The sequence below is a fragment of the Alligator mississippiensis genome, chromosome 2, assembly GCF_030867095.1.
Source record: "Alligator mississippiensis isolate rAllMis1 chromosome 2, rAllMis1, whole genome shotgun sequence".
In the NCBI taxonomy this organism is placed as follows: Eukaryota; Metazoa; Chordata; order Crocodylia; family Alligatoridae; genus Alligator; species Alligator mississippiensis.
Window position 1 is genome coordinate 265,868,515 of NC_081825.1, and position 23,839 is coordinate 265,892,353.

Here is a 23,839-nt window from a genome sequence, read left to right on the forward strand (position 1 = left end):
ACTCAAAGATGTGACCATAATTTAAGATTGACAAAAGAAAAGAAGAACACAACAAACAGTCTGCAGTAGGTATCAGGGTTCTTGTTGTTAGGGACTGCTAATAAAATACTGGCTCAGATGCACCTTAACCAACTACTCTTGCCTATGCTAGTTGGTAAGTTCCCAAAGTCTCAAGGGACCTTTTGAGCAAAATCGGGAGATGATGGACATGAATTTTGTTATATGACAAAAATCAAGAGAAAAGCTGAACAGAGCCACAACTTTCTACATGGTTTTCATTGACCATGATCATAAGACTACATTGTATACAGTTAATGCAGATACCAGAGCTTGTAAGAAAGGCTGGAGTGTCCTTAAAAAGTTCCTCATAGTCCTACATTACTCCAAGAAGGAACAGAATAAGGACTGGAACTGACCTGAGCCTTTCCTCACTTCTAGTAGAATAAAAACAAGGTTTTCTTGGACCTCTTTTGTTCATAGATTCATAGATGTTAGGGTCGGAAGGGACCTCAATAGATCATCGAGTCCGACCCCCTGCATAGGCAGGAAAGAGTGCTGGGTCTAGATGACCCCAGCTAGATGCCTATCCAACCTCCTCTTGAAGACCCCCAGGGTAGGGGAGAGCACCACCTCCCTTGGGAGCCCGTTCCAGACCCTGGCCACTCGAACTGTGAAGAAGTTCCTCCTAATGTCCAATCTAAATCTACTCTCTGCTAGCTTGTGGCCATTATTTCTTGTAACCCCTGGGGGCGCCTTGGTGAATAAATCCTCACCAATTCCCTTCTGTGCCCCCGTGATGAACTTATAGGCAGTCACAAGGTCGCCTCTCAACCTTCTCTTCCAGAGGCTGAAAAGGTCCAGGTTCTCTAGTCTCTCCTCGTAGGGCTTGGTCTGCAAGCCCTTAACCATACGAGTGGCCCTTCTCTGGACTCTCTCCAGGTTATCCGCATCCCTCTTGAAGTACGGTGCCCAGAATTGCATGCAGTACTCCAACTGCGGTCTGACCAGCGCCCGATAGAGGAGAAGTATCACCTCCTTGGATCTATTCGTCATGCATCTGCTGATGCACGATAAAGTGCCATTGGCTTTTCTGATGGCTTCGTCATACTGCCGACTCATGTTCATCTTGGAGTCCACTAGGTTCATTCTATTTTTTGCAGTGCTTCAAGAAGGCAGTTGGGGACATTCTAGTTAGCATGATGTTAAGATTCTGAACTTCTGTTCAAGCATGCAAGGTTGCAAATAAGACCAAGAGTCACCATTCAACTGCTCCATACATTGCTCTACATAGATGACTACACATTAATAGAGCATTCCAAACAGGACTTGCAGATCTTGGTTGGCCACACTGCAGCAACCACAGACAGCTTTGGGATAACAGTTTGACAAAGACTGTTATTATGCATCACCTAGGACCAGGCAAGAGTTAGGCACGACCTGTACTCTACTACAGTGGAGTGTAGTCTCCTGCGACTCATGAGTTCCATTATCTAAGCAGTGCTCTAATAGACTGTGTTAGCATCAATAAGCTATTTGTTTCCCACATCCCAAATTCAAATATGGTCTTTGGTAAACTGATCAAGTACATCTAGAGGGGAAAAAAGGAATCAATGTCTCTACAAAGGGAAAGGTTTTGGTTCTTTGGATTTTGTGTAATGGATATAAAGTCTGAACACTACACAGCTTACACTTCCAGCAACCAGGAAAAGTATGCCCAGATTTCTTGCATGCTTTGCAAAGGTCAGATCATTTGACCAAGAATTCATTGCTGAGGTGATGAAACATGGCAATTTATCATCAAAGCTTCAGTGTTTAAAGAAAACAAAGCTCAATTAGGCAGATCACACCACTCATGAGCAATAAGCACATGCCTACATAGCTGCTATATGCAGAACTGGAATGCAGTAAAAGGAAAGCATGACTGGCACAAAAAATTCTGCAGATCTACTGAAGTTCTATCTTCTTCAGAGAAGGATGGCAAATAACTCCAGAAAATCAATGGCTACAGATGGAAAGCAATCAAAGGATCAAAGCGCATGAAAAAGCACAGTAGACTTGAAGAGCAACAGTGGGTAGAAGTCACAGATCATCACCTGCCACAGGATTGAAGGTGGTACTGCAGGGAAAACAGCTGAAGCTTGTGGGGGCTGAGGGGGATCTGGGAAAGGGTCGGATGGGTTGTGGCCACGTACAGATGGGTACTTTCGACCGCTGGAGTAGAATTAGGCACAAACGCGTACTGGTTCAAACAAAGATGGCTTTACTTACACTGTCGAGATGTACAGCGTAGGAAGAAAGTTAACTTCAAACTTCAGTTACAGTTTAACAGGGAGCTCTAATTCGACGAGATATCTTTCTAAACATGAGCATGCAGAACAGGGGGGTACGTCTGGGTCGGTCGGCGACGGGGAGTCGTCAGCGGTTGATCAGTCCGCCACGTTAACTCCGAGATGGACGCAGAGTTCTCCAACTTGGGCAGAAACTGCTCCAACCTTTTATACGGCTAGCGAGCCAATTGCTAGTCGCCACGTAGGAATAATTTACAACTGGCCAATAGTGTTCTCCACCGTGCCAAGAGATTCCCTCGTACAAAATCTCACCGTGCCTTGTGCTAGAAAGTTCCACTGTGCCGAGGCACTCAACCACTAAACTCTGCTCTGACAAAGCTTTCTGCCACAAACTGGCCTAGTGGGCCATTTGTGCATTCATTACACCACTAAGAAATTTTCTCAGGCTGGGATGACATAGATGCCTGGTACAGGTCACTGAGGATGGCAATGACCTAAATGTTTACCATGTCATCATATCATTTTAGTTAAGTGGTTTAGAAAACCAATCAAAGCAGTATTTATCTCAGATAATAAAAGAGAGCAGTGTAAGCTATCAAGCTTAAAAATATTTTACTGTGTATATAATTATATTTTGTTGGAGATAATTCTATTCAAGACATTAAAAATATATGTATTCTGAGAACACCATTAATGCAATACATGTTGGCAGACACAGCAACACAGTTGATTCCATCTTCAAAGAGCGTATTATTATAAAAGTGCAGGTTTTTTTGTTGACTAATATATTTTCATGTTAACTGGTTGGGAAAATGATTAAAAAGCTTATGATGAAACATCTTTAAAGTTTTTTGGAGTCCATAAATTTCTTTAGCCCCACATAAGTTTTAAATGGGATCATAGTAAAAAAAAACTACAATTTTGTCAATTTTGTTGAATATTCATGGCATTCTGGTAGTCCAGAAATAGGACTCATTCAAGTAAGTCCCACCTATTCACTCAACCTTGGAGACCCAGACAGAAGTCCGAGGTAAGTGTTCAGACAGATGAAGCCTCAGACATGTGGAATACCAAAAGGAGTCCTTCCCATCACCCTGACCAGTCCATATGTCTATTTAGATGTTTATAGAGCAAAAAGGTAGACATCTGTGAAGGTTTCTCAAGTACACCAACGATGCTTAGATCTTCAACTCCTCTCCATCTGTTCCGTCTGTTCATTAGGACAAATAATTCAAATATCCACATGCAATTCAGGTGAAAAATGCTAGCCTTGACTGAAGCTTATTCCAATCAAGAATAAAGTGATTTTGGAAAAAGCAACTATATTCCCATCCTTCTGACTGAAGAAACATGCTCCCAGTTGGTGTCCCACGGTTTTGTTAAGTATTAGAATTGTCGGGGGCAAATGTTCAGTGGGTAGTTTTGCACAAAAGACAGTTTCCCATGTGTTTTTTTTCCAGAACAGTACAGATTTTCATAAACCAACCTGGATGTAATACATACCTCAGCCACCATGATATTAACTACCATAATGCACTATCTATGTCAGGATCTAGGTCAGGCAGCCCAGACACTGGGGAGACACTGGGAGTGAGCGAGTACAGAACCAGAGCCCACACCCGTGTCCCAGGGCCAGCGCCAGCAGGGCCCAGAGCAGGGCAGCAGGGGTACAGCGTCCCAGCCGGCGGGAGCTCTATGGAGCTGGGCCAGCTATCCCCTCTCCTTGCTGGTGTAGCCCAGCCCAGCGCCACAGACCCCTGCCAGCCTGCACCCTGCTTTGGGCCCCACCGGTACTGGCTTTGGGACATTGGTCCCAAGATGGTGACCAGGGGGCAGGGCACCTGTGAAGAGGCGCGGCTACCCATTCAGCCCTAGACAGCTTGCCACAACGTGATAAGCAGCCCTCCACCTGAAATAATTGTCTGCCCCTGATCTATGTGTATGAAGCCATGTGAAAACAGAAGCTGGATACAAAAAGTGGCCCCATGCTTAAAAGAAAAAGTGATGCACAATGGAGCAGATTCTTTCCTATGCTATCTCAGATACAATTATTAAAAGCAGCAATGGGCACCATCTATATGTGGCCATATAGCGCTGTTATTACTGTGCCATCATTTAATACTTCATTTTGGAAGTACTAAATGTTGGCACAATAACAGCCCATACTGTGGTGTGCTGGCTATGCATGGTTATTTTTAGCTTTTAGGTTGCTGTAACAGCACACTATAATGAGGGAGCACATTGCTACAATGTAGCTACAACATCACAGTTTTTGCCCAGCAATGTAGCTTTACATGTTGAGGTGGACTCTGTGCTACAACAAACATGCTAGGCCTGGTAGACTTAGAACGGGATACAGTGTAGCTATAACAGCCTGCTGCTTAATGTGTCAAAAAGTTTTTTTCTGCAGAGCTTACTGGTCTACACAGCACACATGAAGCAAACACAATGCATCTCAGAACAGCATTACCTTGAATAGACATACTCAAGTAAGCTCTTTAATATCAAAGGAAAGTGGCTGGCAAGAGAGCTTTGACCATGAGGCTTTCCTCAAAGGCCTGCAGACATGCCAAATTATTAGTCTTCTGACCATACTATAGGCCCCAGTTTTAAGTAGATATCTGGAAAAAGCTACAGCAATGAACACCAGTGAGTTCAAGTATATGATGCTTGCACAGATGAAATTAAAATTTGTCTGCTAGAAACAAGATTTGTTTTTTAAAATTCCATATTGATGTTGTTTAAACAGCCGCAAAGCACCAAGAGCATAGGGTAAGTGGCTTTTAATCAAATCTTCCAAATGCTGTATTCTCTAAATATTTTTCCCCATGATCACCAGAGCCAATTAGTGCATGCAACGAGTGTAATGAGTCCAGTGTAATAAGATTTTTCAAATAGTGTCTTTTATATATGCCATTGCAGTCTCTCTCGCTCTTTACATAAAGAAAATGACAAAGCTACAGGGTTCCAACACAATTCACATTTTGAGGTTGGAGCAAAGCGAACAAACCATATCAGTGGGGGCTACAGATGACTTTCTTCAAAAACACTGGCAATATACTGAACTCACAAGTAACGGCAGACACACTGAAAGGAACTCTTCATATCAGCAGCCAAAATACAAGCTCTAAATTTCAGAATTTAGGAAAAATGCCCTACTAGTATTCAGTACCTGGTCCAAATTATCTGTCTCGTCAACAAACCGGACAGTAGCAGATCTAGACCTCCGACGTCTAGTACCCCGTGAATCTCCATAATCCCTGAGAGGAGAGGTAGGCTGGAAATGGTGACTCCCTTTACAAGTTAGCAGAAAAAAAACAAACAGAAAGACATAACTGCATTAGTTTGGTTTTGGGTATTATTTTTTGGAGAGGGTAGGGGAGAAACAGCAGGAAAGGGATGGAGGGGAGTAAAAAAAATAAATAAATTCTCTCTGTCTCTCACACACATGCTCTCTCTCTCTCAAAACGCACCAGAAAAATAATGTGATAAAACTAGAGAAAGTTAATCAATACAACAATACAATTGTTTTTATGTCTGTGCCCTTCATTACTCACTTTTACCCTCCTCCTCTCCCTATTACAATGGTTCTCAACCTTTTTTAGAGGGCACCCCTCCCTAACTATTTTGAATTTGATGGGACTCTGGTAGAGAACCACTACTGGGTATCCTCAGCTTACCTAAATTGTTCTCACACAAGGTGTTGCCGCAGCCACGGGGAAGGGCTCCTGCTATAGCCCTTCCTGGTCCGACTCTACACAAAGCACTTGAGGGAGTTTCACCTCATTACAGTGGCAGGGGCAGTACCCAAGGTGCTTGCACCACTACACCCCTAAAAGGCCCTTGTGCCACCCTAGTGTGCCAGGGCAACCTAGTTGAGAGCCACTGCCTTTCGCTTTATGGAGGCTTTTTATTTTATTTATTTATTTATTTATTTTAAATAAGCTTGCCTATAATGTTTCCCAACACATTGTTCAAAACCCAGGAAGAGCACAAGTCAGTTCTATGCCAATACCAGCTTTGTCTTTATAAAAAGTTATTATAATTTTAAAGACTACTTAAAGACAACTGTTTCAAAGCTCTTGGACAAGAAAGGTAAGGCCTATACAATAAGGGAAAGGAAGACTATAAACATCCCAATGGGATAAGTAGCACTTGCTTCCAGGAAGAAAGACCACAGACACTGAAAGTAAAATCAGTAATTTATCATTTGTGGGCACTTAGACATATGCAGGGAGCCTGCTCTGATGTGCTAGAAATCCAGCATGTCAGAGCGCACACAGTTAACTGAGTCTGCTGGGGCACAAAAATTGATGTGCTCTGGCAGCCTTACGCATCATGTGCATCATCGGCGTAGCACACCTCCACACTGAGAAAATGGCAGGGGCGTACTTTGAACTAAAACATGTTCAATACTTTACTTTGAACATGTTTTAGCAGTGCCATTTTCTCAGCATGGAGGTATGCTGTGCCACTGGTACATGTGACACATGGGCACTTTTAATTAACGCAGCTGGCTAATTAAAAGCGCCTGGCACCACATCAGAAACAACCTCTAGAGAGCTGCTTGTAAGGCCCCTCCCAGGTTTCTCCTTACTGGTAAGCATTGTGAACACTAAACCAGAAGGTCCATTTTGTCACTGCCTCCAAATAAAACAGTTTTTCCCCAGAAAAAATCTGATGCTTGATTCAGCACTCTTATCAAGCCATTAGGAGTTATTTCTCTTGACATCTATCTTCTAAAGACACTAGATGTCACCAGCTGAGCAACTGTTTGTTCAATGCAGGCCAGCCAGATTTCAAAATTGAATCTCTTTGAAACAAGAGTGGTTATATCTTTTGATGCCCATCCCTTTGTTTAGGCACGCACATAAATATGATGGCTTTGCTCTTTTGCCTTAAAGCAACAATAAAAAAAATGAATTCTGGGATATAATCAATGTACAGTAACATTACCAACGATTGCTTCACCATCCAGGTCACTTGTACATAAGCTTGAAAGAGAGGCACTTCTCATTCCAGAATTCCTGGACAGTCGTTGACTCCTTAACTGACTTATAGATTCTTCTAGTGTCTCCTTTAACTGCAGAGAAAATAAAACCAGTAAAAGATGTGTACACAAGTGTGAAAGGGCATGGATGTAAAATGTAATACATTCTTTGAAAAAACAAAGGTAAAAGTATGAAAAGCTTAAAGCAAGTACTGCTGAGGTCTAGAATACTATTTTTGGTGGTTTGTCGTGAACAGTAAGTTCTCTGTAGCATGATAAAACATTGTACTAAGGGTGACAGCTTCACAGGATGTTAATTTCTTAAAGTAAATAATTAAATAAAACACAAAGGGTAAAAACAGACCTCTAATGAAGTGGATCAGCTATGCTGGGATATGCCTGGCACAGTTGATCCACTTCACTAGGAGAAATGCAGGTCACCCACTGGCACATCTCTTAATGCTGTAGGACAATGGGTTACATTCTCCAGCAGCCTAAGGGCACTGGTCCTGAACAGCCTGGGAATTCCAGTGCAGAATCAAGCCCCTCAAGCCCTGGGACTGCCTGTCCAGCTTTCCCATCTTATAGAGACATGCTCCAGGGAATCTCCCAGCATGTCTTTAAGCAGAGAAAGCCAAGGTTTCGGCATACATATTATATATTTGCCTGGTCCCTAGAAATATGACCTTGCATTCAACTGTATTAAAATTCATGTTGTTCACGTGATCTTAGCATCACCCAAACCAGATCATTCTTTAAAATATTAATCTTGATCTTTTCTAGAAAAACTTGCAATTAGTAAAACAGTAGTGTTTTGAATCTTGAAAGATCTTGAATACCATCAGCAAAAAAACAAATCCCTGTAAGGCCAAACTTGAAAACACTCCCATTAGATGATTATTCTTATTTATACCTGCTGAGAGCATTATCATTTAAAACCATTATTGGGCCAATTTATACATACCACATTAATTAGTTCTTATCATCATATTGTTGTGAGTTACTAAAGCAAGTACCTTACAGAAGCTTAAGTATATCTTAGCTACATTTGCCCAAGTTAATGTCAAAGAACCAATATCAAGTTCATCCAAAAAATAAAACAACATTGATTTACCCCTAATGTACAGTTTTCTTTCTGCAACGTGTTTTATGCTGGTGTTTGACTTTGCCACAAAGGAAGAAAAACAGTAGAAAGGTATCATGAATGTAGCTGGACTATCCTGTTTCTCCACACGTGTAAAAAGCAGACCATCTAACAGCCCAGAAACCCACAGTAATATGACAGTTACTGTACATGCGCTGTAGCCATGTCTGTAACTACATAAGGTTTCATTGGGGCATTCCACCTGGCAGGTCATCCTCCAAGTAATTAACCCGTAAGAGCCCAGGGAGAAAAACAGGAATTAAAAACAACCCTGTAGACTCATCTGCCTATTGAAACAGGAATGAGACATGTTTGCCAAGGAGGCTAGTACTTATCACCTGCTATGATTTTGGATACAGGAAAATGGTACACCAATTTTACATAATAGAAAAGCCCTCCATTAATGTTCAAATTATTGTGTTCTGTTGTACAGATCTAGTAGGAAGTCTGGGAAGGAAACAATTGTTATTTCTACAGGCTATGCAACCTGCCAAATTTATATTTAACTATCAGCAAAATGATATAAACTGGGATTCTGTCTCTAAATTCAAGAGAACTAGGGTAGAAATGAGTGAAATTAAGTTATATAGTGTTTCTACATGGTTTAGCTGAGCTTAAGGAGAAAAACTAGTGTCCTATAGTGTAGAATGCAAGTCTCAGAGATCAAAAAAAAAAAGTGGAGCTCAATATGCTATCCCAATGCTGTCCAACTGGTAATCCTTGAGAGGTTAAGTTGCACCCCCCACACTCATCTAGCAGCTGCTTCCCCACACTGCAGCCAGTCTCCAGGCTCCCCCTTCTCTCCTCCAGCTGCCATTTCTGCCCTCGCCCCAGGGATTAGGATGTTGAGGCACAGTGCACGGAGCTGAGGGCGAGTCCAGGCCACACAGAGAGGGTTGGAGAATGAGGGTGAGATCATGCCCACATAGGGTACTAGTGTGTGGGGAGACACCCAACACAGTGGTGGCAGAATGTCCACAATGGCACACAATCCAGCAGAAGGGGTTAATTGTGAGGTGCAGCAGTGAAGGAGCACCCAGCACAGTGCGGGGAAGAACGGAGTTGCCCACATAGGCAGAAGGGTGGAGAGGAGTGCCTATGGAGCCTGATGGCCTATGGCTTACCTGTTGTAGCCCATGTGGTGTGATGCCCCTGCTGGTGTGGTCCCTGGGGCCTTACAAATTGAAGAGCCTTGAGCTGTACTAATACATGTACAATGTGAAAAGTTTTGGAAGAAGACTTTTATTAATCTCGACTCAGGGAGTATTTGGCGAGCTCTAAAAGGTCTTCACTGGACCCACCATCGTCATTCTATTGGGGAACTGTTCAGAAGATGTCACTGATGACAGCTGCACACAAAAATCATGTGTCTAGAGATATAGCTATGGTGTGTCTTAAGAAAGCAACAAAAAAAAATGTTTGAGAAAGAAAAAGCAGATCACATGTTTTCACTGAGATTGTGAGTTCCTTTCAACAAAAGCCCAAATCAATACCCTAGAGTTTCCTATACTTTACAATTCTATGTAGAAAAAACCTCTGGTCTCCCCCATCTCCTCTACTGGAGACTAAAAGTAATGTTACAGGCTTTTTTAAATTCTGTGAAGTCATGTGAATTCTATTTTTAAGTAAAAACTTGTACAAAATTAAAACAAGAGAGTGAAATATTATGATTTCCAGTTTTTTCCTGTCCTGCCATCTGCTGCTGTCATGAAAAGGCAGCAAATGGTACCTACTGCTATTTTGTTTACTAGATGATCAGTAGCTCATGTTGTTGTGACTAAAAACCGTATGTAAGTAGCATAGCATGCAGGCATAAATTTGCTATTTTACTCCCTACATTGGAAAATGTTTCAGGATTTTCCCTCCATGAGTAATCAGACTTTTCTATATGAAAGAAACAAAAACAAGGCATTTAAGCTTAAACACAGCTCTCAACTCCTAATTACCAGGGATCCAGGTTTTCAGTTTGCCTCAGAAAAATGCGGATTTTCTGCTTCAAAGGAGACACAGGAAACAGTGGGTTTTTCCCATGCAAGCTGGCCAAGTTTCAGCCTGCAAGGGGCTGGGGGAGTGGGACAAGGAGCACGACGTGCATATGTGCGCGCACACATGCACCTGGCAGCCAGGTAGCATGGTAGACAGAAGCTCCCTCCACATAAGTCTATGGGGGTGCAGGGTAGGGGGGGGAGGAAGGGGGGAAAAACAGGCAAAATGTGAGGGGTGGGCCAGGCCCCACAGATTTCTGCACCCACAGCAGGGTGCAGGGCTGCAGCCTGGCTGGACCAGCTCTGGACAAGAGCCGCCCCAGGGGCACAGCAGGCAGAACCTGGCATGGGAGGGGGTGTCGCATTGCCATGGCCACCAAGGTGAGGTATGGTGGCGGTAGTAGCACAGTTGTGCCCATCACTGCTGTAGGGCAGGCAGGGGGGTGCCTCACCTTGGCAGCATGCCACTGCTTCCCACACCAGATCCCACCTGCTGGGCCACAGAGATGCCTCCTCCCAGTACTCGTGCAGCCAGGCTGCAGCCCCGTGCCTCCCTGTTGGCGCAGAAATCTGAGAGGGTATGCACTACTTCCAACCCCCATAGCTCACCTATGCCTCCCTCATCTCCCCGATGCATTGCCTATGCCCACCCCCCTTTTCCATACGCATATCCCTTTCCTCACACACTGGGGGGTGGCGGGCAAGGAGCAGCAGGTTTGGCATGAGGGGCACTGGTAGGGATAGGGAACTGTGGGTCAGGAGTGAGGGTCACCGCCAAGGCCGGGGGGACTGTGGGTTGGAATTGAGGGGCACTAGATAGGCTGGGGGAGAGGGGGGTGGAAGAGAAGGGGGACATTGGCAGGGACGAGACTGTGGGTCGGGAGCAAGGGGCACTAGTATGGGCAGGGGCAGAACACCAGCATATTAGGGCTGCTCAGCACCACAAAGCAGTGGAGGGGGCAGCTGCAGCTAGACCTGAATCCTGATGAGCAAAGGGGGCAAGGGGAACTCTGATTTTCTATGATAAAAAAACCAAAATCAAATGCCAAAAGATATAGGTATTTAGAATTTATTTTATTATAATGATTGAGGTATGGGTAGGCTTCCAAATTGCTTTAAAATTGTAAATGTATCACTAAAGCATTGTGTTCAACTGATACATACACATAGCATGTGTGTGTGTATATATATGTATTTTATATATTACATAGAGTGGCATTTTGTTTTAATCACAGAAAAACACGGATTTGGGGGGGTTTAAATAATAGAATTTTTGGATTTTTAAACAGAGAAAAACCAGGTTCCCTGCTAATAACATTAAAAAGTCACCTAAAGAATTAGTATTTGTAGAGTACCACCACCACTCCCACAAGAACAGATTGCATCAAATACAATAAACACAAAGATTATCTGAACTCCATGGAAAATTCTTTAAGATCATGTTATCAAAACAGCTATACCCTTTAGAAGATATGATGAAAACCCTTGAAGAGAAATATCAGACCCAATTCTCCAGCAGCCTGCGCCTCTTTGTTACACTCCCAAAGCATAGCAAAGCCCTTTACCCCAAGAGTCCTTTAGCCTCTGTACAAATAGGCTATCTGTCACTAGAAGTGGTAAATAGCTTTATTGTACTAACACCTCTCACAATGTCCTGGAACAGGGGAGACATCAGAAAGTTAGAGACTTAAGGAGATAGTAGTTTGACTTCCAATGGCCACCTCAAGGTGTGGACAACACCCAAATGCAAGCCAAAACAATCGATGCAGCTCCAGCATAGGGTTGGTGCCAAAATGGACCCCATATATAAGAGGAATTCAAGGTGCAAATAAGCCTTTGCCCCTGCCATTCCTTCACTGAACTATAACTAGAGCAGCTGTGTTCAGCACTGGGAAAATTCTGCTTTCAGTTCTAGTTGTGGAAATCTGAAGCAGTTCCATTAGCTTCTAAGAATTTACTTGAGATTTGTATTTGCATAATCAAGAAAGATTCAGGCAAATGACACATGAACAAAGACTTTTTGTAAGTAATTAGAATTCAAAACATTGGTTTTCTATTTAAATGTGTTTACAGAGCTGAAAAAGCAATCAGCATATTCAAGAAAGTGTAAGATAGAAACAGTAGATCTTAAATATTTAAGTGATTAAATTATTGTTTCACAGTTTTGGGTAGTCTCTATGATGAACTAGAAAACTGAAAATTTACTCCCTGCTTTCAGAGCAAGATCATTTTAATTTAGTAATACTTAAGACAACAGCAAGTCTTTTGTAAACTATGGCCCAGGTCCTATCCTACTGGTAAGATGTCTAAGTCTTTGCTGCAAATAGCCCAAAACATGTGCATCTCACCTCAGAAATATGATTTTATTCTAGCTAGAAAGAAACCCGAGTCTCTCATTCTCTCAGTAGGTACTCTTGTGCTCAGGCAGACGACAACTGCCTTGTGGAGATGCGTATCTTCCCCACTGCGGTAATGGAAAGCCTTATTGCAGAGGGTGAGCCTATTCCATTCAGTGAAGCACACATCACATTCTCTCAAGAGGCAGTCTTATGTGTGCCTCCATCACATAAGGACCCAGCTTCACTCGAAGGGGAGATGCCTACCTGACAAACAACTCTTTGACTTCAGTGGTTAAAATAGAGAATCATAGAACCATAGAAAATTAGGGTTGGAAGGGACCTCAGGAGGTCATCTAGCCCAATCCCCTGCTCAAAGAAGGACCATCCCCAACTAGATCATCCCAGACAAGGCTTTGTCTAGCTAGGTCTTAAAAATACCCAAGGATGGAGATCCTACCTCTCTGGGTAGCCTGCTCCAGTGCTTCAATACCCTCCTAGTGGGAAAGTTTTTCCTAATATCTAACCTAAACTTCCTTCGCTGCAACTTGAGACCATTACTTCTTGTTCTGTTGTCTGCCACCACTGAGAACAGTCTAGCTCCATCCTCTTTGGAACCATCCTTCAGGTAGTTGAAGGCTGCTATTAAATTTCCTCATGAGTCTTCTCTTCTCCAGACAAAATAAGCCCAGTTCCCTCAGCCGCTCCCCAGAAGTGATGTGCTCCACCCCCCTAACCATTTTCATTGTCCTCCACTAGACTCTCACCAATTTATCCACATCCTTTCTATAGCGGGGGCCCAAAACTGGACACAGTACTCCAGATGTGCGGCCTCACCAGTGCTGAAGAGTGGAGAATAATCACTTCCCTCGATCTGCTTGCAACACTCCTACTAATGGAGCCCAGTATGCTGTTAGCCTTCTTGGCAACAAGGGCATACTGTTAGCTCATATTCAGCTTACTGTCCACTCTAACCCTCAGGTCTTTTTCTGTAAAGGCTGCTGCTTAGCCAGTTGGTCCCAAGCCTATAGCAGTCCATGAGAGTGTCCCATGCTAAGTGCAGGACTTTGAACTTGTACTTATTGAACCTCATGAGACTTCTTTTCGTCCAATCCTTCAATTTGCTGAGGTCACTCTGAATCCTGGCCTTACCTTACAAAGTATCTACAACTCCCCCCGAGCTTGGGGACATCTTCAAACTTGCTGAGGGTGCACACCATCCCAACTACCAGATTGCTGATGAAGATAGTGAACCAAACCAGTCCCAAGACCAACCCCTGGGGCACTTCACTTGATACCAGCTAGCAACTAGATGGAGCCATTGATTACCAACCTTTAAGTCCAACAATCCAGCCAGTTTTCTATCCACCTTACAGTCCATTCATTCAACCCATATTTCCTTAGCTTGTTTGCAAGAATGCTGTGGGAGACTGTGTCAAAGCCTCACTAAAGTCAAGGTATGATGTGGGGCAAGTGCAATTTCTACTGTGCAAGCCCAGTGGCTGCTGGGTTCAAAATACCAGCCACTGTGATCTGAGAGGCTTGAGTGCCATAGTTTTGGCAGGCCTGGTCACTTCAGGTGGTGGTTCAGTTCTAAGGTGAAGGATACCAGCATCATCCAACTTCTGCATCTGCACTGGCTGTAGATGTCCACTGCTCTCCCCACATGTCCACTGCTCTCTCCGCATCCACAAAGCTAGTCATCTCATCACAGAAGGCAATCAAGTTGGTCACTTAAGTCAGTTATGACCTACCATTGGTGAATCCATGCTGACTGTTCCCTAATCACCTTCTCCCCCAAGAGGGGCAAGCGAGAGTGCAACTCACTTTTTATCAAATCGCCTAACGAGTTGGATATGCTCCTTGGAATGAAGGAGTCCAAAATTCTGGTCCTTGCCCCCAGTGCTGCAACTAGGCTAGTGTCTGGTTTCTTCTTGCATGTTATCCTCTTGGCTCCAATGACTATTGAATTTCTTTTCACTTTATAATCCATCTTCAACAAGAAGGATGCCCTTAATCCTGCCTAACCCATAAGCCTGGTACTTACAGCACTCGCCAGGCAAGTGGGAGACAGGCTCACATCCCCTTGGGAGAGGGAGAAGCTATGATTCTAAGCAAGTTTCTTAAAAAATTCAAAAAGACACTGAACACTTCTCCAACATATATGTTAATGGAGAAAGAGCAAGAATTTCAATAACTATTTAAGTTGAGAGGTTTTTTCTATACACGAAGCAAAAGCATATCTATTAGAGCTATGTGAAGCTTTGGTAGCTGATATGATTCGAAGAAGATTCGGCCTGATTTGGCGGCCAAATCTCCAAATCCTAATCAAATAAAAAGACCCATTAAAAGCTCCAAATCGAATCGAACCTCTGAATAAATTGGGAAAAGATTCGGAGATTCAGAAGGCAGATGTGCAGGAAACAGAAACTGAGAAGAGGGAGGGGAGGAGGGCGGGGAAGACTCTGATACTGACCTCTGATACTGACCTCTGTAGCTGGCCAGTGACTGCGATCTTTCCCTGAGTTCCCTTCCAATCACAGTGCTCTGGGGGAGGGACACAGAAACAACACATATGGCTGTGTGTGAACTCATCTGTGTGCCTTTTGTGAGCTGCCTTTTGAGTGTGCCTTTTGTCATCTGTTGCAGCAGCAGTGTTGAAAGGCTCTGGCTTGGTAGTAGGTAGTCTCTTGCCACCAAGTTCTATCCATTCCTCTCCTATTTACCCTTGCCTACAAGCCCTATTTTTTATCCATTCCTTTCAGCTTATTCTTCCCCAAAAATTCTCTTATTTGTTCTTGTTAGCCTGTCTTTTCCCCCCGCTTTCCCCCTGCAAAAAGAAATCTGTGTTTTCCTTGATGGTGTGTCATCACTGTGCAGGAAAGCACAACATACATTACATATATTACACACAGACACACACACATTCTGCAGCACACCAAACATCATGAAGCGTGCTGGAAAGGCAGATGCCAGGTCTTCTGGCAGGAGAGGAAGAGGGGGCAGAGAGAGCTGCAAGTAACCACTCCCCACCGCCCCCAAACATAGACACACCCTCTTTCCTGGCAGCAGGAAGTCTTCTGCTGCTAGTGGGAGCAAGGAAACGGGAGCTGTGTCTGCACCTGCAGCACTACCACCAGTAACACCAGTAACCACAACCTGCAGCAGAATGACATTCTCCACTCCAATTTCAGTTGCCAGTCTGATCCTTCCAGTGCCACAGGAGGAGCTGGATCTGGAAGCAGGGGAACTGAGTGCCATAGCCAAGGAAATTCTGGGGAAGAAGGGGGAACCTGAGTTTGTGCTCCACACCCCTCGAAGGTCCCCCAGATGCAGGTCTCCTTCTCCGGAAGGCACCTCGGAGGAACTTGTGGGGGCAGGTGGCTCAGCTCCTCCTGTTCTTGTGCCAGCTGAGGAGGGGAATAAGGCAGGATTCCCACCCTCAACCCAGAAGCGGGTGGGCAGTGTAGCGTGGGATCATTTTGAGGTGGCAGATGATCCCAGGTATGCTACCCACCAGCACTGCCAAAGCCAAATCAGCCAGGGAAAGGAAGTGAAACACTTCATTACCACAGCAATGCTGCTGCATCTCAGGAGGCAGCACTCCCTTGTGCTTGTTCCTCCTCAGCCTGGCACCAGAGGGAGCATGCCCAAAAAGAAGTCCCCCTCTCGCTCCAAAGCCCCCATCCCCACGAAGCAGAGACAGGCCACCCTGGACTGGTGGGTGAAAGTCACAGACAAAGTGGGGTGCGTTGCAAGGGCAAGCAAGGTCATCCAGAGCATTGGGGAGATGCTTGCCGTGGATGGCCAGCCCTTCTCCTTTGTTGAGCGCCCAAGGTTCAAACAGCTCATGGCACTCGTGGCCCCATCCTACCAAGTGCCCACACACACCACCTTTAGCAGGATGGTGGTGCCCTCCCTGTATCAGGCATGCAGAGAGTACTTGAGGGAGGAGCTGCACAAGGCAAGGCCACAGGTAGCCTTGCACTTCACCTCGGATATCTGGAGCAACTGGGGTGGAGATCATGTCTACCTCTCCCTCACAGGGCACTGTTGAAATCAGTCAGGGTGCTGGTGCGCTCTCCATGGGGCCAATATGGGCAAGGCAGTGCATGTTGCCAATTTTGTTGGCATCCGCTGTGTGGCACACAAGTTCCACCTCATAGTCAGGGGCACGTTGGAGAGGGACAGGGCTCCCAGTGACAGCGCTGTCACTACCATAACCAGCCACCTCATTTCAAAATACAGGTAGGTGACGGGCTACTTCCACCACTGCATCAGGTAAGGCAAGGTGCTGCAGGAGAAACAGGCAGAGCTGAGTATCCCGCAGCACAAAATCATGCAGGATGTGGAAACTCAGTGGAACTCCACATACATGATGCTCAAAAGGCTGGTCAAGCAACAGAAGGCCATCCATGAGATGGCCTTGCTCAACGAGACTGGGATCAGTGGCCCCCTTAACAAAACTGAGTGGGATGCCATCTCCCAGATCTTGGTGGTCCTCAAGCCGTTCCGAGGCCACTGAGAGCTTCAGCACTGGCAATGCCTTCCTTAGCCAGGTGATCCCCATAGTGAAGGAGCTTGAGAATCAAATGGAAAAGTTCCAGGGGATCAATATTCCTGGCTGGGCCAAGCCGCGTTCACCACAGGTGCAGGCACTGGTGAAGCAGCTGAAGGACAGCATCAAAAAATGGCTGGATCTGTTGTGGTCCAGTACGGTCCATGAGCTGGCAAGCATATGCGACCCGAGGGGGAAGGGAAGCATCTGCAGCAGCAAAACCCTCAATCATTGGACGGAGGTGCTGGTAAACAGAGTCAGGGAGGCAGAAGGGCAGAAGTGGGGGGACGTGGAAGAGGGGGATCCACTTTCTTGTGCCAGCGCTCCAAGCACCAGCCAATCTTCTCCACCACAACTGCTGTCAATGTGGGCCAAGGGCTTGGCTTCAGTGCTGGGGTCCAGCAGGGGAAGAACATCTCCCTGTTGAACTCCCATGCCAGGATGAACTTGGAGGTATGGGCTGGGGAAGGAGGAGGCCCCACGTCCTGGCCATGACCTAAAATTGCACCCTGCCAGGGTAGGGAGGCCTGGAGGGACTGCTGGTGGCACAGCAGCCCCAGGAAGTGCCAGGACCATGAACCTATAAACTTTATCAACCTCCTTGATACAAAAACTGATGGACTCAATATAGACATTGGATTTATGACACTATAACCTGCCTGACATCTGACTCCCCAGGTACCTCTCCATTTTTACCTGCTACATCCCCCTCCTTCCCCCACAGCCTGTCTCTCACCCCCTGACACCTCAATTTACATTTTCACTGACTGGCTTTCTTGCCTGCATACCAGTCTCTGGCTTCTTTACTATTCATTGTATCCAGGAAGAGTACACGCACCAACTGCAAATGCTTCCTCAGCCTGAGGAAGGGTTTTTAAACCCAAAAGCTTGCCAAGATATATTTTTCCAGCTATTTAGTTGGTCTAATAAAAGATATCACATCTACTCAAAGAACCTTGCCTGCCTGGTCCTTAGACCAACATGGCTACAACCAGAAACCCAGTTAACACACCAAGTGACATGAGTTTTGCTTTTAAGACTTTGAGGTGCACTTTCACAGAAATCCCTGCACCTCTCTCCTTGAAACTTGGCAGGCTTCACACCCTCAGAAGGGGCTACCATCCTTGCTGTTTTCATTCAAATCTGCAAAAAAACCCAACAAAGTTATAGGTATTTTAGTGATTTCCCATTATCGTCCATGGCCGAATTGCCGAATCAAATCACTGTCCCTCCAAATCAGCCAAATCTGAATTGAATACTTGCCAATTCGTACAGGCCTAATATCTATAGTGCTTTATAGTGCTCTTGTGAACACCACTAAGAAGCATGTCCAACTTGTCCAATCCCAGAAGTAAGGCAGGAAGTTTCTCCTGAAAGCAGTCTCCACCACCCCTCAGAAGATCCAGTTCCAGAATGCCTGAGATTATGTAGAGGGAATGTGGAAATAAACTTTGGGAGCTTGGCTTCCTCATTTCTGGATTTTGTAAATAAAGAGTGGGAACAAGTGGGGCATAATTGTTCCTAGTAGCTTGTGCTACTAGGAATACCCCATGTGGCAGAAATGCCACTGTCTGTGTCTCTCTCCAGAAATCTGTCCTGGTCAGCTTGGGACACTGGGGTCGAATTCCTAAGGGAGGGGGGATTTTCCTCCCTGCCTACCTGACAAAAGCCTGGTGCCAAGGGTATAGTCCCTCTGGTCACCTGAGTGGGGGAGGGAAAAGCCCCTGCTCCTCTGACCAGGTAACCAGTGATGCTTTTTAAATTGGTTGGCTAGTTGCCAACACTGCTAGCTTCTATTGGACAGGCTGCTGAGGTCAGAAAAGCTATATAAGGGCTTGGTCCAAGGAGAAGGGGGAGAAGAAGCCATTTTACCAGCATGGCACAAGCATCAGGACACAGGGAGAGAGTCTGATCCAACTGAAACGCGCTCTCCCTGGAAATCTCCGAGCTAGATCTCTACCATCTTCTGGATGATGGTCGTTAAGTGTATCTAGAGAGTTAGTCAGCTCCCAGTGATGCGTTTGCATATCAAACGGCTATCTCCGCCAGACTGTTTTGCTCAATGGTAATCCTTTGATAGTGCTCTACCACTAACCCTATTCTAACCCTACCCTTTGTAACCAATACAGTTCTCCTTTGTGACTGGTGTAGGAGACTTATTGAGGGGTGGGTTTAATTATGCCTAGGAGGCCCCTTAGGTCTGCGGACTAAGGGAGACTATCCTTTTTTGGCCCCTGACTTGGGGAGGAGCCCCAAGTGCTTGGATTGGGTCGAGTCCCGTAGGACTATTAGGCTTGCGTTTCCCCGAGGACACAGAACCTAGAAGGTCCCCTCTCGGGGTGGTGGCAGCACGTTACCCCCGGACTCTGTGGTGGGGCTCGAAAGGGGGTCTGCCAGGACTTAAGCGCCCCTGGGGAGACACGTGGAGTCCAGCAGGTGGTCGGGCATAGTGAGGTGGGAGGCTCAACGCAGGAGCTCCCCCTACTGGCCTGCCACACCCCAGATGTAGCATAAACTCATTCTCAGCATTGAGATTTGTTTGAAAAAGAATTTCAACTCCCTCCAAACTCTATGCAATTCAAAAAGAGAAAAATCTCAAAAAACTGACTGCACAGAAAAAACATTCTAATTTTAAGGATTCTATTATAAAAGCTGAGATTGTTCCGTCCTAAGTGCAGGACTCTGCATTTGTCTTTGTTGAACCGCATGAGATTTCTTTTGACCCAATCCTCCAACTTGTCTAAGTCACTCTGAATCCTACCCCTACCCTCCAGCATATCTAATACTTCACCCAGCTTGGTGTCATCTGCAAACTTGCCGAGTGTGCACTCTATGCCATCTTCCAGGCCACTGATGATGATATTGAACAAAACTAACCCCAGGACCAATAAATACATTAAGAATGGATTTCCTAATTGCAGAAACATATCAACCAGGACTATCAATCAATCAGCATCAACATGCGTGATAAACACAAGAAACAATTAATGCATTAATTTTTTTTAACGTGTTAATCGCATACATGGTTTTGGAGCCTGAGCCCAAGCTGTGCCCAGAGCCACTGCCACCGCCAAGCTAGGCAAATCCACCGCTCTCCTCCTCACACCTCCCAGGCTCTCACAGGAACCCACCTGGGCAGCACAGGGAGGAGAGTGGCAGCTCTGCTTGGCTCAGCAGCAACAGTGCTGGGTGTGTCTCGGGCTCCATCAGAACTGGGCTGGAGCCAGTCATGCAGGGTGGGGGCTGCAGCAGGTAGCTCTGCAGGATTCCTGCCCCCACCCACGATCAGAGGCTGCCTCCGCAGGGATGCAAGGACGCTGTTGCCACCACTCCCTGGGGACCCAGACTGGGGATGCACAAGGACCCACGAGCCCAGAGGCAGCTTGTGACAGAGCTCCCAGGAGGTCCCGACCCACCCCAAGCCTGAGCCATGGGGCTCGAGGGTTGCCAGCCTGGCTGCTCAGGGCCCTGGATGGGGGTTTTGTGGGGTCTGTGGGCGAGTTAGCCCCCCCACCCCTGCCTTCCTACTGCACCCACCCAGAGCCTGTGTACCATCACAACCTGCATAGGGCTGCTAAACCTGCTGAGCAAGTAAGCAAAGGAGTTGGGCCCCAGCCCTGGCTGCCTGTGGCCACCACTTCTGGGGTGAGGGCAAGGTAAGCCCACCGCTGCTGGAGTTGTGCCCGGGCAGGGTCACGCCACAGGCCTGGGGCAGCTCCATGGAGACCTCGCTCAGATTGGGCATTCTGTTCCAGACCCCTCTAAGGAGAAACTCCCTCCCCAGGCTCCAAACCCTGCAGCCCTCCACACCTTCACAGATTCCCCCTGCCCACCCCCAACCATACAAAGTATCTGAATAATTTTGCATAATTTTGAGCTTTTCTGCATATAATTTGAGTTGTTGGCTGTGCGATTAAAATAATGATTAATTACAACTTATTTTTTTAATTGCACAATAAATCAAGATTAATTTTTTTAAAGTTTGATAGCCCTAACATCAACCCCACAAAAGGCCATCCTACTCCCAAAGATATAACTGTTTAAGAGGTCTAACAAAGAGATATACAAAGGGAACGGTAACTAAACCAACTACTATTTCGTTTCACTTGTTAGTTCTTTCAGTATAATCATCTCTAATGGTTGTGAGTCTTCTTTCCTGCCATAAGTAATGATGTTCCCTCACTATGACAAATAATTTAGTTGTTTAAAATATGGGAGGGTCACATCCTAAATTAACAATGAGATAGTTAAAGATTCCCTTACGTTTTATTTCTCTAAACCAGGGGTCAACAACGTATAGCCCATGGACTAGATTCAGCCCAAAGAATCACTGGATCTGATCCATGTAGCCAGAAGGCTTCCCTTCTGCCCATACCCATGTTGGGGCTGGGCAAAAGATGTAGTAAAATCAGGCAACTGGAAGCTGCACCCACATCACTGCTACTTCTCCCCACCCCCAGTTGTGTAGGCATACTTTCCAGCCAGTCAGGAACTGAGCTGGGGCTGAGCTGCTTCCAGCTACACCCGCATTGCAACTGGGGGCTGGAGAGAAGTGGCAGGAGAGGCAGGTGGTAGATTAGATTAAAAAAAAGTAATTAGGCTAATTCATGGAGAGCAGATTTCCTGATAGCAATTAAACTGAACAATCATCTTAGATGTGTCCTCTTACATTCCTAAAGCAATGATGGCTGATACCTGGGAGAATATGACAGGGGATGGATTATATTGGACACCCCCTATACATAAATTGTCCCTATATGGAATTTACTATTTGCCATGGTCAGAGACAGGGCACTGAGCTAGAGGGACCATTAGTCTGATCCAGTATCAAAAGGAAAATGTTGATCTGACTCATGCCTCATCTTACAGGGACACAAACACAATTTCTACACATTTTCCTTGCCTTACCTTTTTCTTCATTATTAACATGCCAAACTCTTGCTGTCACCACCATATCATCTCCAGAGAAGCTGAGTACCATAATAAAAGCATCCATTGCATGCTACAAAAATATATTCTAAACAACTCCCAAGCCTTCACAAAATATAGGCAGACATTCCTCCTTCCATCACCCTAGCCTACATTCAAATCAGAATTACTAGCCTAAATATTCATTTGTGCCATGATTGCACTGTGGTTTCTAGTGTTTTACAAGGATGCTGTTTATTCGAGTGTGGGCTTGGGATTTTTGTTTTTGATGGGAAGGAGGCTGCTATACTATATAAACAACTTAAATCAACCATCCATAATAAACTGGGGAGGAACTGAAGCACTAGAATAGAACACCAGGCTGTGTAAACCAAAATAGACTTCAAGAAGAAATTACCTTAGACTAAGACAAAACTAACACTTCCCTATAGCATCCAAAACAATTTCTTTGTATCTGGAAGAAAAGATGCTTGTAATTTTCAGTTCTCAGACAAACATTAATTCTATTGGAAAAGTGAACCCTTTTCCACTTCTAATAGCTTAATATATTAATGTACATTCATTACATCATTAAAATAAAACACATTAAAAGGGAAAGCTGTTATCTTCTTTTCTTCTAAACATGTACCTACCTACTCTAAGATCCTCAAAATACTTGTCAAAGGCAAGGATATCTAGCCTTCGTCTTGCCCGCAAAATATCTGGTATAAATTCAAAACAACTGGTAATTCTACTGCAGTTATTCTAGTGACAAAAATGAGAGCAGAGCTTAACCTTGGATATGTAGAGCCTAGGACCATAGAGTTTGTTAGTTAGGGGTTCTGTTGGGTATTTTGGACTCAACTTTTAAAGTTTTACAAAAACATCTTCAGCAACCTTGTGTGACAAGACATTAAATGAAGAAAGGTGATGCTTCTTGAAATGTATTGCAGAAGAGAATTTTAGAATACTTAACAGATGAATTAGAAAATACATATGTGGGACATTCACATTTGCTCCTCCTAAAGGAACAAGAATAGATAGACTATACACTAACAGAACCATGTGTGTGGTATAAGTACAAATCATTTGAAGTTTTACAGTGTGTGAAGAGTGACCACATCCCCATCTCTAAAAATTCCATAATACTTTTAAGAGGAGCCTTCCCCATCTATACAACTAGCCCTCATATTAGAAACCATTAATGAGAAAATTAAATGGAATGAGTTGAGAGAATTGTGTGGTCCTACTTAAAGATACATTCTCAGCTCACTCATCTTGTATTCTCAAAGGAAAGAGAACGCCAGGAAGCAATTATTCAATATGAAGTAGCTGTCCAACAGCTGGAAAATGATCTTACAAAAGAGACCATCTTTGCAAGGAATAGGCATTGGTGGCATAAAACACGGTTTGATGAAGACTGCTCTAAAGCTAAAGGCTCCTTAACAGAAGTCTTGGAAGAATATAAATCCAAAAATAATTGTGCCAGCTTATAGATCAATAAGATTAAAAGAAATTGTAAAACATTAATAGATAGAAGGGCAACACAGTATCATATGAGGATGTGGGAGGAACTGGTTGCTGCAGGGCAAAATAAGGACTTCTTTTGGCAGATTACAGCCAAGGGAAC

General features: G+C 44.8%; 1 protein-coding gene across 5 annotated transcripts in view; it reads right to left on the reverse strand.

Annotated features, from left to right (window-relative positions):
- The window catches only part of CEP128 (centrosomal protein 128), a 366,371-nt gene that overhangs the window by 329,627 nt on the left and 12,905 nt on the right, over window positions 1-23,839 (reverse strand). For all 5 annotated transcript variants that reach the window (XM_059723138.1, XM_059723137.1, XM_059723139.1 and 2 more), the window contains exons 4-5: window positions 7,245-7,371; window positions 5,461-5,582 (exon numbers count right to left, since the gene is read on the reverse strand). In XM_059723138.1, coding sequence (XP_059579121.1) covers window positions 5,461-5,582; window positions 7,245-7,371 — 249 coding nt within the window. The remainder of the gene's footprint in view (window positions 1-5,460; window positions 5,583-7,244; window positions 7,372-23,839) is intronic.